Source organism: Chamaea fasciata, unplaced genomic scaffold (assembly GCF_029207755.1).
Source record: "Chamaea fasciata isolate MVZ Bird 193981 ecotype frontalis unplaced genomic scaffold, bChaFas1.0.hap1 SCAF_16, whole genome shotgun sequence".
NCBI classification, from domain to species: domain Eukaryota; kingdom Metazoa; phylum Chordata; class Aves; order Passeriformes; family Sylviidae; genus Chamaea; species Chamaea fasciata.
The window spans coordinates 3823458-3842606 of NW_027094101.1; the positions used below are offsets into that span (position 1 = coordinate 3823458).

At 45.8% G+C, this 19149-nt stretch overlaps 1 protein-coding gene across 1 annotated transcript in view; it reads left to right on the plus strand.

Annotated features, from left to right (window-relative positions):
• Positions 1-19149, plus strand: part of POLR3E (RNA polymerase III subunit E) — a 27951-nt gene continuing 8802 nt past the window's right edge. The window contains exons 1-17 of the mRNA XM_066197745.1: positions 1-119; positions 4065-4146; positions 5255-5305; positions 5998-6075; positions 7562-7677; positions 7975-8057; positions 8784-8891; positions 9327-9376; positions 9687-9806; positions 10357-10442; positions 11432-11476; positions 11561-11652; positions 12375-12495; positions 13989-14070; positions 16269-16328; positions 17262-17419; positions 17704-17768. Of these exons, the coding sequence (XP_066053842.1) occupies positions 4111-4146; positions 5255-5305; positions 5998-6075; positions 7562-7677; positions 7975-8057; positions 8784-8891; positions 9327-9376; positions 9687-9806; positions 10357-10442; positions 11432-11476; positions 11561-11652; positions 12375-12495; positions 13989-14070; positions 16269-16328; positions 17262-17419; positions 17704-17768 (1351 nt within the window). The 5' untranslated portion in view covers positions 1-119; positions 4065-4110. The remainder of the gene's footprint in view (positions 120-4064; positions 4147-5254; positions 5306-5997; positions 6076-7561; positions 7678-7974; positions 8058-8783; positions 8892-9326; positions 9377-9686; positions 9807-10356; positions 10443-11431; positions 11477-11560; positions 11653-12374; positions 12496-13988; positions 14071-16268; positions 16329-17261; positions 17420-17703; positions 17769-19149) is intronic.

Sequence of the window (19149 nt, forward strand, 5' to 3'; positions counted from 1 at the left end):
GCGTCCCCACGTGCCGGCCCGGGGGCCACCAACATGGCGGCTGCCTGACCGCTGCCCCGCCGCCACCGACACGGGGAGCGGGGGAGCGCCGCCGCCGCCGCCCGCCCGGCCGCACACAGGTACGCGGCGCCGCGCTGCTTTTGCGCCTCCCGGGGCCGCCCCGGCGCTGGGAACCCTGCGGGCGGTGGCGGGGGAGGAGCGCGGCCTGGGCTGGGGTGGGCTCTGCCTGTCCGGGGAGGACGGCGGAGCTGAGACTGCGAGGACTCGGCACGGCGGGGCCGCAGTGCCCTGACAGGAGCCGGCACGGGCCGGGGCGCCTGGAGGCCGGGCGGGCGGCGGCCGCGGCCCCTGAGCTCCCGCAGCAGCACCGGGGGGTGCCGGCCGGTCCTACCGGGGCTGAGAGCGGCGTTCCCGCCGGTCCTACCGGGGCCCGCATCCCCGCGCCTTCCGCCAGGGAAGGACTCGGCGCGGCTGCCCCTGCCCGGCGCCGGCTCCGCGGGGCTGCAGCCCAGCGCGGCCGTCCCGCCCGGGGGGATTCGCTTCGTGGCCGCCGTCAGGGCGGGTTGGGCGGCGGGCTGTGCGCGGGGCGCCTTCGCCCGCAGCGCTGCGCTGCCGCCAGGCTGCTGTGTCCGGAGTGCGGAGCCGCGGCCGGCGGGCAGCGCTGCCCGCGGGGAGCCCGGGACGGGCACCGCGACCTGCCCCGGCGGCGTCACAGCGCGGCGGGAGTGACCGCTGCCCCTGGCAGCACGGGCCTGGCACGTCCTGCGCTGCATTCACGCGTGTCGAGGTGGTGAAGAAAGGTTTGTGCTGGGTGCGTGGTCTGTGAGACCCCAAAGGTTTGCTTCGGTGACATCACCTCCGGAGAGAGGTCCTGGTGCAGAGGAGCCCTCTTGGGTTCACTGGCAGAAGATGACTGTGCAAAGCTGCTTGCAGGCGAGGAGAAGATTAAGCAAGTAATTGGGTCAAAATGATAATTATCGTAAATGTATGGAAGGTGCTTCAGCTTCTTTCTGCAGCTTCCATTTTACTGTGTGCCGTGGGGCCACCCTGAGCGAGAGGGTTGCTCAGAGCCCCTTCTAGAGGAGCCTGGGTGCCAGAGTTACTTGTGGTAGTGATTCAGGAGATGGCACTTTTCCCACGGTGCTGTTTCAGCATTTATACTTTCAGGCACTGATCCAGCAGGAATTCTTGGCCTTTCCTTGGCACTGCATGATTATATGAAGAATATTTCAGGTTTCAGTGTTAGCACTTTGGGTGTCCATTATTACCAACAAATTTAGGTAAAAATGAAATGCTGGAGCATTCATTGCAGGCCTGACTAAAAGTCTGTGCGTCAAATTATGTGCAGGTTTGCAATTTGCCTTCTTAGAGTTACATTTAAGTCTTCGGTAGTAAAATAAAATTCAGTCTCTGATACTCAAATGCCCTTCTCAGCTCAGAGTGAGATGCAGGATTCAGCTGCTACATCACTGATTTTTACAGTTCTTTAACCACAACATTTTTCTTCATTGGTTCTACATCGACGGTGTTATGGGCAGCTAACGAGCAGTTTCATGGATTGGTCCTTGCATTGGTCACTTTGCAGGAGAAATGAGAAGATTTGTATCTCTTGCCCTTCTGTGAGCTAATAACTCAAGCTAATAACTCACTTTACACTTTGATTTGCATCTCAAAGGAAACCCCCTCTTAAAACAGTTCTACCAAAAGAATTTTGATCCTGCTGACTGTGTTTGCTGTCTCCCAATGTTGGATTCCATTCTGTAACTCTCGTGGTATCATACATATATGTATGTGAGAAGTGTGGAAATTAACACCACTCTATGTATGTATATGTATCAGACATAGGATTGTGTCTGCATGCCTTCATTCTGATTCAGAGGATTTCTTCCAGTTGCATGAGTATTACAAGTTATGCTGGGGCACACTGCTTCCTATTTATAGATGTGTCAGCCTCACTTTCCAGTAAAAGGGTCTGTAGTCATGCTTTGTCCTCACAGGACTAAGAAAAAAAATGTAGTTTCTGTAATACAGCATTTGCCCTGAGTAGTGACAGGTGGATTCACAAAGAGATTTTGTGTATAGTTGCATAAGCAGTGTTCAGTGAGGGACCAGAGACCACGTCCTTCAGGCTGTTTCTTTATCCCTCCTTAGCCCAGAGAATCCTAATTTCTCTTCTAAAAGGTGAGAGAACTTCCTCAGAAAGAGAGAAGCAGCCCAGCAGATACTTGGCATGCAGGCTGTCAGGAAGGGAAGGGTGGTTCCCAGTTCTCTCAGGGCTGTGAGGAAGGAGGGTTTGGACCAGTGTCCCACCTTTGGGGTGTTACTACATGTCCTCGCACATCCTGGGCATCCTCCCACCATCAGCTCTGTGCTGAGTGCAAACTGCAGTTGTCCTGTGTCTGCAGAGCTGTCAGGTGTTGGGCCACCCAGGGACATGAGCGGGGAAAGCAGAAATGGAACTGACAAACCTCATTTCTTTAAAACGTATTCGCGTGTATTTCTGGGAAGAACTGGGTGCCTGATCACAGCAAACACTGGTATCAGTCAGATAGCACATACTCAGGGTTTTGCTCACAGCCCAGCCTGTGGTTAAGGTACCGGCTTTTTGCTGCGAAGGTGTTTTGCATTTCTACAAAATTATTTCAGATGGGAATCTGAAATACTAATTCATAAATTTTCAAATACATACGTATGGTACAAAGACCCTGGGATATGCTGGTACATAAAGGAATGGAAAATGCCAGCTCAGTACTGGGGAGGCACTTTTTTGGTAGCAGAGAGTCTAAGTGAAAAATACAGAATTATATTTCTAGGTGGAATGGCAGAAACACTGTAAGCCTGAATGGATGTCAGTAACACTTGTATCCAGAATGTCTAGCCTCTCTGAAAGGTCTCTTAGATAACTGAATGTACATGAATGTGGTATTTGAGAAGCCTCTATGTCAGCTGAAATATGCTGAGCTGCCTAAATTGTGTGGCTTGGGTATTTGAAAAAAATGCCATTGTTTAGATGTAACATAGCCTGGGTTCCTTATTTTCCAACTGCTCAGTTCCCAGCTGATCCTGGATGCTGCTTGTTTCTCTTCCTCCATAGGAGGTCCAGCAAAGAATAAGCTGTCCTCAAGGAGTAAGGACAATGAGGGAGAATTCCTGAACACAGATCTTGTTTCTTTGCCTGATCATCTTTGTTGCTAAAATTTTCCCTGGTCAGTTTGTGAGAGGTCTTATTTTTTTATGCCAATCTTGACCAGTATTGGCTGATCAACAGTGTCTTAACATTGTTGCAGTGACATCCCAAATAATTTGTAAACCCTTTTGTTTGATTTCGCAGGGAAAAACTATTGTTGTTTTAGCTGAGAGATCATTTTTTATTCAGAGGTCTGAACCAGGCACGACACTGACTCCAGCACTGCATTGAGCATAATGAACTTTTGTTCCAGAGTAGCCAGTCCTCAGTTCATATCAGAGTCTTATTTTCATTGGAGTTGGTGTAGTTATGAAGAAAAATCTCTCTGCTGTTCTGCTGGTTTCAGAGGACTCCAGGAAAGGCTGAGCAGGGTGTTCTGGAGCTCTCCTTTAGCAGTACAGTCTGAAGAGTGGTGGGTCAGGAGACAAGGCTGCAGCTTGTAAGGGAGATGAAATCAAAGTCACAGTATTCCCAGACTGGAACATCCGAGAGAGTGACCCTGCAGGGCCAGCTGTGGCTGGAAAACAGCTGCTACCTGCTGTGTGTCACTGTTACACGGTGAAAGAAAGATACTCCTTATGCAGGTGCAAAGGCTGTCTACCTCCCTAGACAGCCCTTCTTAATAACTGCAGCTTCCACAGGAGTTACAGCAGTTTACCTATTTTTGACACATTTGCTCATCTCTGTAATTTTATGGTCTTTGGTCAAGATCATTGAGTGTCAGGGACCTGTTCGTGCCAACAGATATATTCCTTCAAAATACAGACTAAACACACTATCACTGAAAGGAACCAAGTTAACTTGGACAATACTCTAGGCTGCATGTGGTATGTGACACAGATGAAATGATTCATATGACGTTCCTGTTTTCTTTCAGGTTGTGCCAAGGAATAAGCCAAGAAAAAGCTTTGTTTTATCCTAGCATGGCAAATGAAGAAGATGATCCAATTATACAAGAGGTAAAAGTGCATGCTGGCAACAGTGATTGTACATGAGAAATTTTTTATTGTTTTTATTACTACAATTCCCAGCGTTCCTACGTTGCTGAAACAATGTGTCATCAAATCAGGGGTTGTCTCATAACCAATGGCTGGTGCTGTGCAAAGAATTATGTTGCGTGGGCCAAGTATATGGCTCATGGTATCTGTTTTGTCAGAACAGTCTTGTCTGTGTTGGCAGATGCAGCTCAGGTTTTTCACCCTTTGTAATCTGTCTGTGGCAGAAGAGGAGGTAGGGAATTTGTTTTTACCACTGTGTGCTTCCAGTGAATTCCACTGAATGTCTCTGGGAGCTGAAAAAACTGGAATGACTTCCAGGAGTTAATATCTGTTAAACATGAATCTACAGTGTTCCTGTCTTCTGCTGAAGTAAGGAGTTGTGTTCTGAGTCTGGACTTCTTTAAAGGACTGCTGTGTCCCAAGAAATAGCCACGGTGTCTTGTCACTTGATATCTGAGTTTACACACCAGAAGCACAAGGAAGGGCAAGTCCATAAAAGCTGAAAAGCCATGGGAAAAGGGGTGGCAATTGTCAGGAGTGTATCTGAAATTGCAGCTTCCATATGTCTTATTCATGAAACATCTGTGCATTTTCAGTTCTGATGGCCAAATGCAAGTATTGAACCAGCTTGAGGATGTGGGTGTCTCTTGGCTAATTTGGAAAGATTTTAGGCCAAAATACCAATAATGAACTTACCTTTCACTCATGCTGCCAAACTGAGAACTTCCTCCTCTTTCTATAATTATGATAACAGATTTGCTTCAGATCCTTGGAGGAAAAAATTCCTCTTTCACGTTTGTTTGCCAGGTTTCCTTAGAGAGGAAAAACACAGCTAGAGCCGCTGTCTTCTGCCTCTTTGTAGTAAGATTTGTAGATTTGGTTTTTTAAAAGGCCAACTGCAGAATTTCATGTCAAAGTCAGCAGAGAGGAAACTTTTGACAGCAGAGTCACGAATCTGTTTTATATGAGAGTTCATAAAGAAAAGCTAATGTTGTCAATATTTGAGATCCAAGGGTTATACTTTTATTACAGTTGGCTTCTGATGAAAGTTACTTGTTTTGCTTTTTAGATTGACGTGTTCCTGGCCAGAAGTCTACTGGAGAAGCTCTATCTATTTCAGGTATTTCAGTTAACTTTTATGCAGCGTGACAGTTCGTTTAAAATGAATGCAAAGAGCATAACTTAATGCTTCAGTCTGCCAAGGTCTTGGATAGAGAGAACCTGTTCGGGTCTCAGTCTAGAGGCAGGAGTGAGGCTGGTTGGTGATGGGGCCTGTGGGTGTGCTGGAGACCTGGCAGCTTTAGCAGGATGCTGCTGTGGCTGGGAGGTTGCACTGGGATACCACCGCTGTCCTCTCAGCATTCCCGGAGGGCTCTGTGTGGCTAAACCTGGGTCTGCTCTTCTGATCAGCAACATGTGGCCTGTACTTTGTAAGCTAACATTTGCTTGCAGAAACCCACAGATATTTTACTTCTGATAACTCTGCGGAGAGTTAATGCTGAGGGATAAGGTTTTCTTTTTCTGCTGGACTAATGTGCTGTGTTACAGGTTATTGTGGTGTGTGAGGGGCAGGAAGGGGGTTGTGAAGTCCCAAAAGCAGAGGGCTGGGAGGAAAACAACAGACTTTCTAGGTCATGCTCCCAAATCCTCTGATGACTCACAAATCAGTCAGTTAATGTCTTTTTTTGGTGTCTTGTCTCTGAGATCTGGCAAGTGGATCTGATATGAGGAGACAGGGGAAATTGAGATAATTTCTGTGAAATTCTTTGATCTTTAAAAGAAGAGGGGTGTATGAAATGATCTGTTTTCCAGTATCCCATTCGCCCAGCTTCCATGACCTACGATGATGTTACACATTTATCAGCGAAGATAAAACCAAAGCAGCAAAAGGTTGGTCATTGTTTGAGTCCAGTCTGTAAAAGTTTTTTTTATGATGTGCAGAATGTACCTAAGAAAAACACATTGTGCTGTTAAGCTGTCCTAACCATACAGCTACTTGCAGGACCAGATCTCTGTGCTTGAAGGTATGAAGACACTTTTATTGTGTCTGTAAGGTAGAGTTTAGAATAAAAGTCGTTTATAAATCATGGTGGGAAAGCCACTGTTTTAATAGAAAACAGAATCACTCAGGGAAACGTAGGTACCAATGCTAAATCAGTCTGTGGATGTTTGTGTGAAAAGAGCTTGAATGCTAAGGTCTTTACAGTATTCAGAGAAGGGTTGAAGATGGATTGAGCCTTGGAGCCATCCTCTGTCTTTCAGTGTCAGTGCAAGACTTGATTTCTTTCTTGCCTGGTAGTGAATCATCAGGAGTCCTTCTGCAATCACTGGGGCAGTACAGGTAAAGTGTAGCCAAAGCCAGAGTCATTACACTTGTTTGCAAATGTATCCCAGAACTCTGGTTATTAGTTTTCAATGTCTTATTTTAAAACTGCAGCAGTCGATGTCTGTGTTACTAGAATTTGCTTCTGGGAAATGGTTCAGGGAAGTGCTTCAGTGAACTTTGGAGTTAGAAGGCATGTTGTGTTCCTGAAGTCTTGTATTAAATTCAGCAAACATTTGCACTGTGGGCCCTGTGCAAACCTTCGTAAATATGCTGTCTCATCCAGGGACTTGAAACTAGTTCACTTTATGAATAACATAAAGAGAAAGAAAAAATAAGACGGTAGCTGTGATACACAAATTTATAAGGGCTTTGACACACCCTGAAGAAGAATATGTGCTGTATTGTCATAGTATATAAATCGGACTATTATGCAGGAGAATGCTTATTTTTGGACAATTGTCTGAAATTTAAAGTTGAATAGTTCTTCTTGTAACTAAAGATTTGGAGCTTGTTACAGTGCTCTGACAAGTGAAAGTCAGAAGTAACTGAAGTCAGTGCTAAGTGCTGCAGTCTCCAATTGGCAGAATCGAGGCCTTTGCCTCTGAAGAGGAGAGAGTTATTTTGTATTCTTGGTAGCCAAACTAGAAGGAAATCCATCTTATGAGAGATTCTGAATGGTTCCTCAGTGGTGGGGAGGCTTGAAGGAGGTTGCTTGTGCACCTGTTCTGTTCTGATAAGTGAATTAGACTGAGGGTCATGGAAGGAATCCAGCAAAGTGAATGTGTATTTCAGGGCTGCCTAAAGAACTCGGCTTTCTCTGACCTCATTCATGTACATGGGAGTTAATGTATCTTCAGCTTGTTGTTTAAATGACCTCTCTGTGCCAAACCCATCCGTGTGAGATTTGCCCTGTGGATTTGAATGATGCTGCTTATGTACTTAAACTTGCTGTAAAGCTGTGGAAATGTTTGAAAGTGTGGGGTTGGGTTTTAATTGATATGTTTGGGATTGTGCCACGGTACTTAACTGTCTTTCCCTGATGCTCTTTAGGTTGAACTCGAGATGGCCATTGATACTTTGAATCCTAACTACTGTCGCAGCAAGGGAGAGCAGATTGCTCTCAACGTGGATGGCACATGTACAGATGAAACAAGCACCTATTCCTCGTAGGTGTCCTCTTTGCCTTCCTTTCCTTTTTGGGGTGAGCACAGATATCTGTGTGTCCACCAGTGCCTGTGCAATTACAAGGGCTGCTTTGGACACTGTTCTGTGGCAAGTATTCATGAGAGTAACCTGCATTTTCTGGTGTGCGTCATGAATTCAGATTTGCAGACAGAAATGATGGATATTTGTCTGGTGCAGTTGTTGAGAGTCCATTTTGAGAATTGGTGCTTTCAGACTTTTGGCACCTACGTGCCACATTGCCTGTGGAATGCCATCTCACTGCCCTCCTCTGTCTGCAGGAAGCTGATGGACAAGCAAACCTTCTGCTCTTCCCAAGCTGCCAGTAATGTTTCCCGCTATGCAGCTGCTGTTTATAAAAAAGGTAAGTTTCTTTTGCTTAACCCTCACATCAGTGAAACACACTCATTTCAGTGTTAAGATAAGACCTGTTTGATCTTTTTTTCAGCATAGGTTTTAATTGACTGATGGGTCTCTAAAGAAAGGAAAATTTTCCCCTGTCAATGTCCCAAGAGTCCTTGAGTAGGTCCAGCAAAATTGTAAATATTGTGTAAGAGCACCCTGGGTTTGTAGATGCCTCCAGAATCTTAACAGTTCATGGTGGACTGAAATAATATACACTTGTAGCATGAAATGGCCAATTTTATTTATATTGCTTTCTTAATCTAATTTTGTCTGTCTTATTTTCCTGTTCAGCACTTTTTGTTCCTCTCTTGACTGCCCAGGCCATCAGAGAGTTTTGGTCTGATTGTCATTTGAGATGGCAATATGTAGATTGTTTTCAGTGATGACTATTTTACTGGGGGTCTTCTGGACTATGGGTCAGGCCTGTGCCAAAATGTGGCTCCTCTACAAGATCTAGTTTCAACACAAAAGGCAAAAAAACAGAAACAGGTCTTGGTCTTTCATATTCCCTTGAAATCCTGCATACTGAATGAATTTTTCACTTCAGTCCCTTCCTACATTTTGCTGTATTAAATATTTATGCTCAATTGAAGCTGTGGCTTTACAGAGACAGGGAGATAATGAAAAGTTGTGTCCTTGTGCAGTGGAAAAAATCAATTTTACCAACATTAATTCTCTTTCTCAGGTGAACTTCACTTGACTCCACTACATGGAATTCTTCAGCTGAGGCCAAGCTTCACCTACTTGGACAAGGCTGATGCAAAACACCGAGAAAGAGAAGCTGCTAATGAAGGTAAATTCTCCACGACTTTGTTTCCTTAGGGGAGGTGAGATACAAGTTCTCTCTGTAATGTGACTGATAAAGAGTCATTCTGTTCTGAAGGTGTTTATTCTAACACTGTCATTATAAGGCCATTTCTCAGATTGTTTCACTGATTTCGCTTTTTTTGCCTAAATGCTTTTATGGGCACAGTGTGGGGGATTAGCGAAGGGGTGGGGGGTGCTGGGTAGTGACAAGGGGGGCTGTGTCACCACTGTCACTGGAAAGGTCGTGGCCACAGGGTGTCCTCTCACAGGAGCAGTGTGGTGCTATCATGGCAAAGCTTGGCAGGCTGGGATTTAACCCCTGCATGTGGAGCTCTCAGTGTGCTTTCTTCCTGCATGGGCCCCCAGACTGGCTTTGGCTCTTTCGCTGCAGTGGTGTGTTTATTTTTGTGTTTTCTGGCAGGTGGTGATTCATCCCAGGATGAAGCTGAAGATGATGTTAAGCAAATTACTGTACGTCCACATTTTCCTTTTTATGCTGGTTCAGGCAACAGTTCACAAGAAAGCTTGACAATTCAGAGTGAAATGAAAGGACAGCAAACCTCAGCTAGTCCTGCTGACCTGGGCTTGGGTGGGGGAGGCCAGGTGGACTCGCCCTTGTCCACAGGCCAAGGGCATAGGCATAAAGATGGCACTGAGAGCAAGAGGGGATTGATTGGAGCTAGGGCCCCTAGCTTGTTACTGATACACCAAATCAATAATGCAGATGGGGTTTTTTTCCAAGGGTTTTAGGGCTGTATTGAATGATGGCCAAATCTTCTAGGTCCGATTCTCCCGCCCTGAGACTGAACAAGCTCGGCAGCGACGTGTTCAGTCCTATGAGTTCCTGCAGAAGAGACAAGCAGAAGAGCACTGGGTTCACCTACATTACTATGGCTTGAAGGTAGGTGTGTGCTGGCTCCTGAGGAGGCTGCTGAGCCTGAAGGCTCAGCCTAATCCAGAACTGTTTTTAAATCTGGGCCCATGGGAATCAGGGAATCATCAAAAGATAATGAAGAAGAGGAGGTCTGTGTGCTGGAACAGACCCTGCAGTGTTCTGTATCTCCTCTGCTGGATAATGCTTTGGGATCTCCACACTTCCAAACTGGACAAATATAAAGGGGGGTCTGAGTGTAAGAATCACTTGGATCGTGGACTATGAACAGGACTTTGTGAAAGGCTTGGGAAACCCATTCAGTCAGGTGTGAGAAATCCTGTTTGGCTGACTTGTGCGTGTCTGTCAGGAGGTTTCAAAGGCACAGCTAGGGAGATGTTCCCACATCACATGAGCATCACACAAGGGAGTGAAAGCAGAACATCAGCTAGTGAGGTGAGACACTTGAATGGTGTAATGATGACAGGGTGGTCATAGTTTGGAATGAGAAATGCAGCTCTCTGGCATTTTCTATGTTTTCAGTACATGATAACGACTCTGGTTTTTTCCCTATCTCCAGGATAGCCGTTCTGAACACGAGCGCCAGTATTTATTTAGTCAAGGTCATGGCCTTGCTGAAAACACAGAATTAATTAAATCTCCCAGGTAATGGTTTGGTGCTTTCCTACAGAAATGGCATTAATTGGGATTGTTTTCAGAGCAATAAGCAGGTATATTTTTTAAAAATCTGCTCTTTGAAAATCCTGTTCATGATAAAAGTTGAATTGTTAAAAAAAAATACAGAAACAAAGTAGCTTTCATCTTACTGATGAAATTGAGGTTGCTTTCTTTGTTTCCCTATGCCCTTGAGATTAAAAACTCTTGTTTTTACTCAGGGTTGTAGCTTCTTGTACGTTATCACAACCCTACGTTATTTGGACTGTGAATACTGCAAAGAAAAAATTAAAACAAAAGCAGCTTCCGGTTAATATAAATTAATCCTCTGAAGCCAGTAACTTCCATTGTTAGCAAATCTTATAAAACTTCCCTTTGTGATTTGTGGGGACAGCTGAAACTACTTGAAAGGTGTTTGTGTTTGTTTCTTGGTGACTGCAGCTCTACAGGAGCCTTCCATAATGCAGTCAGTGCAGCCATGGCCCAAGTGAGAGTGAAATGGCAGTCTGGCTCTGGTTAATGGTGTGGGGGTGTTTTTCTTAACATTCAACATCAGTAAATCAGTGATTGGTGCTCTGAAGAGTCTTTTGGATCTGATTCTGTCCCACAGACGCTGGTAATTGCATGGGTGGGACAGAAATTTTGCTTGTTGCTGGCCTGATTCTGTGGGGTTTCACATGGCCCCACTGACGGCTGTCAGAGCACCTGTGTTTAATGTATTTCCTTGTGCAGATCCTCTGTTTGGACACCTCTGCTGTATGAAAGAGATGGGATTCTGACTCACATTTACTTCATACCCTGTCTTTGGGCAGATGAGTGTCAGTAGCTTTTACTAGTTCAGAAGAGATGGGAGTGGAAGGGAGAGCTCTTTTCAGGCTGATGTTTGTTTTGTAGATTCACACAAGCAGGTTTACTCTAAGTGAGAAACCTGGCAAGTCTCAAGACAAGCGTTTTAAAGAATGTGTTTCCTTTTCTTCTAGTGAATATTTAATGATGCTGATGCCTCCAAGCGTAGAGGAAGAGAAGTAAGTGTTTGTGCATAATGTTCAAAGCCCACATTGGCTGGATTCTCTTTTTCATGGGCTGCAAATCTGTTTGTTTATCTGCAGTGACAAACCAATGGCTCCAAGCAATGTGCTTTCTATGGCCCAGCTGAGAACTTTACCCCTTGCTGATCAGATCAAGATCCTGATGAAGAACGGTTTGTAGCTTTTGTAATACATTTGCACTTCGCTTTGTGACTTCTAGTTGCCTCAGATAAGGTGCCTTCCCCAGTATTACCAGTTCTGTCACCCCACCAGACAGTCTGTCTGTCTCTCTGATTCTCTGAAGAATTTAAATCCCAAGCCTTTACCAAAAAGAGCAGTGACAGCTGACCTGGCTGTTGATAACAATTGCCATCAGTTTACTCTTGGGAAACATTTCTAATTTGATGAATGTTTTCTGGACAGACTTTCTGGATACGCAGTGAGTCTCCTGGAGTGTGGGGTATGAGCACGTACAGCCTGCACTTTGGCGTTTTCTGGGAAGGTTTTTACGACACACATTTCATGAGTGTCACCTTGGAATTTTATTTTTTCTCTTCAGGATTACTCCCTGATGAGAGCAAATCCTGAGGATTTTGCCTCAGGAGCATCCTGCCTTGTCAGGTATCTCTGCTTACAAATACTGACAAAGGCATGTGTTGCTGGGTTATTTTAATGATTATTTTATCAATACATTAATTTGTGACCAGTTCAGCCACTCTGTTACAACACTAGCAGATACTTTCAGAACAGATGATGCCTACAGCACAGGGGGATAAAACTGAGTAAAACTAATGCTTTATTTCTTTCCCCAAGATAAATCTCTGCCCGTGCACACCCTGACCCCCCCGTTCCTGGGTGTGCGAGTGGCGCCTGTGACGCTGTGTTTGCCTTGCAGTGAAGGTGATGCCGTTCGCCAACCTGCTGAGTCTGCTGGGCTCGGGCACGGACGCCACGGCCGTGCTGCGCTGCGTGCAGCAGGTGGCACTGCTGGTCCAGGGAAACTGGGTGGTGAAGAGGTACGGCCCGGCTTTGTCCCCGCTCCCTGCCCGGCCCCGCGGGCTCCCCGCCCGCCCGCTGCTCCCCAAACCTTCTGCGTCGTGTCGTCTGCGCCTCGGTGCTGTCAGCTGTTCCCCATGCAAAGGGTTGCTGTGAAAGGATAATGCCTCCGTAGTACCGGTCCCAAGTGGGATTATGGCCGAGCAGTGATGTAATCTGTGTCTGCGTCTTGAGTTACGGCAGGTTTTTGATGTCGGCGCTCGCGTTCTTTTGTGAGAGAGCTGTTCGGAATTCTTGCAGAGATTGGCATCAAATGGAAACACGGAAAATTAAACCAATGTCAGCTGTAGTATTTCTTAGCAAAACTCAGCCTTGTAGGGATCTCTGTGCAGTCCCATTGCTGTTCGTCAGTGGATGGTGCTCTTGTCAGCTGAAAACTACCCTCTGGAAGGCATTACTCGATAGATCGAGCGTGGGGGTACCGAGTGTACCACATCAACTGGAGTCTGTATCGTCTTCCTGGGTGTTAGGATAGAGCATCCTATTGGGAATTGAAGGCTAAAATGCAGTATGATTTTTTTTTACCTGGGTGGAGCCCTGCGTGCACAGATTTACAGCCTCTGGAGTAGCTGTGTTAAGATGAATGGCATCAGCTGCCAGTCCAAGTGTGCCAGCAGGATGTTTCAGCTATTGTAGTACAGGCCTATGTTAGCCATGTCACCAGCTTTTACAGCAACCCTGCTGTCCCTCCAGCTGTTACAGGAGGAAGCTGGGAGCAAGTTAAGACAGTATATTAGCATTCAGATTGTTCTTAGGTTATAAGTGATTCTTCGCTCCTAGTCTGAGGAGGGTGTGTGGATCTGTAGTGGATGGGGTGTTTGGGCACAGGGCAGCACACATCAGAGCTGTGAACAGAGTGGGGAGCCATTTCTTTGGCCTGGGTGGGATCCAGATCATGAACCTGAGTTGCTGTGGGGCTTTGGAGAGTCTGGTAACACATCATCAGCTGGCCCTGCAAGCAGACAAGGGCACAGAGTAATGCTGGTCTTGGGGCTGTTGGTTCGAGTGTGGCATTTTGTGATATTGTTCTGTTAAACCCTTGATTGCTGGGAGGGAAATTAAAAACTCTCTTGCCCGTACATCAGCATTTTGGCTAAATGCTGCCTTCAAGGCTGCATACTAGGTTAGCCTAAGCACTTTTTAGGATCGCTCCGGTCTTATTTACATGGACCCAAGGGAGGGTAGGCTTTGCAAGAACAAAGCAGAGCTTGTAGCTGTGTTGCACACACCTGCTTGCCACAAGGCTGGGCTTTGCTGGTCTAAGCCTTTCTGCACTAGTGTAATTGCAGTCGTGTAATTACACCAATATTAGTGCCTTTAATGAAAACCATTCTTCGGATAAAGGTATAATTTAACTGCAGAACAGGGAGGGCGTGTTTGTTACGTTAATCTTCACTAATGTCATTTTTCTGGTGTACCTAGTAACTAATTTCTCTTCCTTTTTAATTAACAGTGATGTTCTCTACCCGAAAGATACTTCTAGTCCCCATAGTGGAGTTCCTGCAGAAGTGCTCTGTAGAGGGAGAGATTTTGTTGTAAGTATAAAAGTGTTCGTTGCTTTTAAAGGAAAACACGGTGAAGAAAAGCAAGGTGAAGCATTGCAAAACTCTTCCGCTCCACTGCAGTGAGGTGTTTCCTCCAAGGAAGTTGCTTGTGCTTTAATCCTGAAGGTGTTGTTACAAGTCTGCCATGGGAGTGTTGCTGTAGGCTCGCATTGTGTTGGCTGGCAGGTTCAGATCATCTGTTGTTAGCAGCATTCATCCCTTTCTAACACATGCTGTAGAGCACTATCACGTTGCCCCCACAACGTGGGGCTTGCAGAACAGCCAGCACTGGATAATGAAGTGCTTGTTTCTCCAGCTCTATTTCCATGGGCTCAGGACTGAGGGCTCAGGAGGGCAGTGTGGGTAAGCCTTGTGCTCCCTGAGCGTGCACTGTTGATCTTTAGAAAGGACTTTATTCCCTAGGGCTGCTAATCAGTGAGAGGACTTTGTTCCCAGGCACCTTTTGTGGGCAGTAGCTGCACATGGAAGTTGAAATGAATACGGGTCTTGTAAACACACACATAAGCACGGCAAAAAGGAACAACCTCTGCATTGTATTTATTTTCACTAACCATGGGAAGAATTAAGTTCCTAAGTGGTTCCTAAGTTCATAATCAGTTTATGGCTTCCGCCCCACCAGAGCAAATCTGATGAGTGCACAGCTCTCATTTGTTTCAGTTAGACCTGACTGTTCTTGCAGAGGTTGTTCATGAGGTTTAGCTCTGAACAGGAGAACGCTGTGCAAGAGACTTTAAAGGTATTACAGCGCTACTGTAAGATCAAACTGATGGTGATTGAAAGTGACTTTGCCTTGTCTCTTGATGTCTGCCCAAGACACTGCCCATATGGACGCCTGGATTCAGGTGTGACCCAGTGACATAAGTTTTTAGGACACAGCAGATTAGGTGACACGTTGTGTGTAAAGTTCAGGGACCAGAATTATTATGCTCAGTAAACTAAGGGATGCTGTTTTAATATTTAGGATGAAAGGATACATTATTTTCATTTGAATTATGTCAAATATACCTTCCATGAGAAAAGGATCTGTGTTGATCTTAAAGGCAAATAATTTGCTGATTAATACTACAGGAAGGAAAAAAAGTTAAAATGTTAGAAAATAGAAAGGATCAATATTTCTGGCTTTCAGACAAAGAGAAATGTCTGGTTTTGAGACTCAGAAGTAGTATGTAATACTGTATTGCATCCGTGGAGAAAATGTGTTCTAGCTTAAAAAGTGAACTTCATTTCCCTGGATGTATTTGTGTAAAGTAATTAATAAGTTCAAAAAACATTTATGGACTTCTTGTGCTTTCAAACAGAAATGCCCGGTGTCCTAAAATGAGGGGATTGGATTTGTGTGTTTGTGGGCAGAGAGAAGCTGAATGGGAGAGAAGGAGGCATGGATGATGTCGTAGGGCAGGAAGAAATTGTCAGTAATGAGATTTTGGATTCTTAACAGCATTATTAATACACACAGACTAAAAGAGGCTGTAGCATATTTAAATGGAGACAGGAAGAAATGAAAGGTCGTGTTCAGGCAGCATTCTGCCCAAGTCCTGTCAGCCTGCCCTCAGCAGCAGCCTCTCAGGATCTGGACCTCAGGAGCTGCTGTGCAGAGCACCTGGCTGTCCCCTACCTGGGGACAAGTGTGTGAGTGACAGGACATCTTGGCATAACTGTAAGTGACTGTGATGGGGATGGAAGAAGGGAGCAGGTACTCTGTCGGGGCTCTGTGCTGCTGAAGGGCAGCAGTCATCAGCCTCCACAGGCCCCTGTGTAAGAGTGCATGGAGAGTGTCTCTAGGCTGGTGGTGAGGTGTGTGAGAAGCTGAGCCTCAGCTGTGACTTCTGGGGTCCCAGCATCACTGCAGTGGTTTTGTTGGGGATTTTTTTTGCTGTTTGTTTGTTTGTTTGTTTGTTTGTTTGTTTGTTTTGAGTTCAAGAGATTCATCATAGCTTTTGTAGTCATAGGTTTGCCAAAGCACAACGTGGTCTCTCAAAGCTTTTGGTCTGTGCTCATGGCTGTTTGAGGACAGAAAGAGCCAGAAAGTGTTTTTCCTCTAGCTGGCTGAGAATCACTTACCTCTACATTCTTGAAAGGAATGGGGGTTCTCTTTTTGTGGTAACAGTGTTGATCAGGGTCCTTGCTACGTGCAGTTATTAGGTTTTCCTCTTTTGTTCCCTTCCTAGATGTGGAAGTTCACACAGGACCGCTGGGTTGTGAGAAAGGAAGTAGCAGCAGTTACAAAAGTGAGTGGATTCCTTTTTCTTCCTAAACCCAAAGGTGGTGATAAGTTGGCCAAATGCTGCTGGGCATTGTGTGGGTGTAGATAGTGGATGCTGCTGGAAGCCTTTCCTCTCACAGTGCCTGCTTTGCTCTCCATTTGGAAGGCATAGATAATACTCTTTCCAGAGACAAACATTCTGAGCAGCTCCCACAAGTTTCCACAACCCCAAGACTGGCCTTGTAGCTGAGCCACTGGAATGCATCTTGTCCTCTCTTGTGTTTCAGTGGAAAGCTGGGCACAGTTTGAATGAGCTGACAGGAGGTGCTTACACAGCCCACAGTAGCTGCCCTGCTTTGGGTGTCTTAAAAGCAACTCTTCTGTTGCCATTTGCCCGTTACAATATTGAGTGAAAACTTGAAAGCAACTCAGGCACCTGAACATTCTGTTAAAAGTGGCAAACGCATGAGAACCATTAAGTCCAAAGGACAAACCCCAAATTCTTTAAATTCTAAAATGATAAAACACGAGTCAGTTTATGCACAGGCCATCTATTTTTGGAATGTAAGAACCAGTGCTGCATAAAAGCTGGGCATGTGTAGGTGCAGCATGGCTGGCCTGCAGCTCTAAAATAAGATTAACATTGTAGAATATGCTTCTCTTCCCCATAGAGCCTTTTCATCTCCGTTTGGAAACTCCCTTTTCTTTGCAAAACATGCCATGAGCTATTTGACTCTGGGGTGATTAATCACCACTGCTCTCTGAAGTCCTGGGCTTTTAACAGTGTGTGAAAGTGTTGGTGCTGCAGAGCAGGATGAGTATCTCTGACTTAGCTGGGTGTGTGCTCCACGTACACCAAATCCGCCCAGCTCTCCTGTCTCGTGCACAGCGCTCATTGCTGCATCTGTCCTGCGTAAACTGATTTCCACGTTATTTGTGCTTTTTCTTTTTCTTTTAGCTTTGCCCAGAAGATGTGAAAGACTTCCTAGAGCACATGTCTGTGGCGAGAATAAACAAAGGTTGGGAGTTCATGCTCCCTTACGATGAAGATTTTGTTAAGAAGCATCCAGATATAGTTCAGAGGCAGCAGATGCTGTGGATGGGCATTCAGGCCAAGTAAATAGTTTACTGTATTTTGGGGAATAAGCTAAAAGCAGAGAACTGTCTGGTACAAAGGTTCTGTGGACACTGATAGATATAATCTGATCTGTATTGCAAGTTTCCCCCTCACAGAGCCCAGGCAGTGGTGTGGTGGGGGGTGTTACTGCATCACTCAAGTCATTCCTGGTTCTTGGCTCTCTGGAGAGCTGGAATGTTCTAGCTAATGGCTAAAGCTGGCATGGCTGCATGCAGACATAACAACTGAAACTGTCCTGGAATATTGTGTCTTTGTCTTGCAGATTAGAAAAGGTCTATAATCTCTTAAAGGAGCACTTGACACCAAAGAAGCAAGAGGCACAATCAGGTAAATGGAATTGTGCTTGGATCGTGTTGAAGCACTTGCATGTTTTCATCCGCCCATCCATATTCCTGAGTGATGTTTTGGAGTTTCCCTCTGGTTTTGAATGTGGTGGAGGCCGGTCTTGTTTAATGTCTTTTCTTACTATTTTCTCTGGAATATTTAAGACAGATCTTGGTCTGTACTAATGTCACTGAAGTTGGGGTGACACCGGCTGCTGTGGCATCCTTGTAGCAGAGCCACGAGGAGTCTGTGGCACTCGCTGTTTGACACTGTAAAATCAGCTGGTTCTCTTACCCACTTGCTCATTTAAGGCAGCTTGTGGGGTGTAACCAGCTCCTGAAGGGAGGACAGACAGGGCCAGCGCACAAATAATTCTCAATTTAATGTTAATGCAACTTAATGTGAATAAGGTGATTTTTTTACTTCCCTGATTTTCACTGGGCGCTGGTGTGGTTGAGGGCCAGGCAACTACTGGAGAATGTAATGACAGGAGGCTGTAAGGAGGTAGGAAACTCTCTTTTTGACATCCTTCTCCACTATGGATGCCAGTGAGAGTATTAAAGCAGCTGCTCCAAACTCCTAAAAGATTGTGAAAACTTGAGGTTCCAGAGTTTCAACTGGACATTTGGCTCAGCGCCAGACACTGGAGCAATTGGGGAGTGTGGGCAGGACTGACAAAGGAACATACGAATCCATTTCAATACCCCATGTCTGTTCTGCTAGGAGGAAGGATTAGGTGTTGGGTTATTTGGAGAGGATTAGTGAGCCTAACAGCAGAGGAGGTAACAGCGTGTGTGCTGGGCATGCCTTTGCCTCAGACACTGCACTCCTTGCTTTGGCCAGGACTGGATTCCTCTGCTGCCGACACACCCCTTCCTTTCACCTTTGGATGGCTGGGTGTGGAGTGGGGAAGAAGTGCAGGATTCCGTGGGAAGGAACTCCTTCCTGTCCCTTTCTCCCCGTTACTGGGTAATGGCAGTCAGCAGAGGGTCTCGGTCTCCTGTGCTGTGCCCCTCGTGCTGCAAAGGGTGTTCGGGTTCACTGTTAGCCCTTCCACGCTCCTCCCTGTACCTGGTGCCATCCTGGTGCTGCCTCTGGCCCCACCAGCCACTAGAGAACCTAAAAGACAAAAAGGAGAGTTGTTGGACAAAGAAGTACTTGGGTCACAAGCAGAGGTGTGTAAGCAGTCTGCATCCTGGTTTCCTGAATTGCGGAAAAGGCCCCAATGATTGGACAAGCACACTTTGCTTCGGATTCCTTGACTGGAACAGCCTTCCCCAGGCATTTGGCTTTAGAAAAACAAACACACACTGCCCTCTAAGAACCAGCAAAACCCCCCAAACTAATATAAAATCTAATCAACAGACTGGGTTTATGCCTGAGG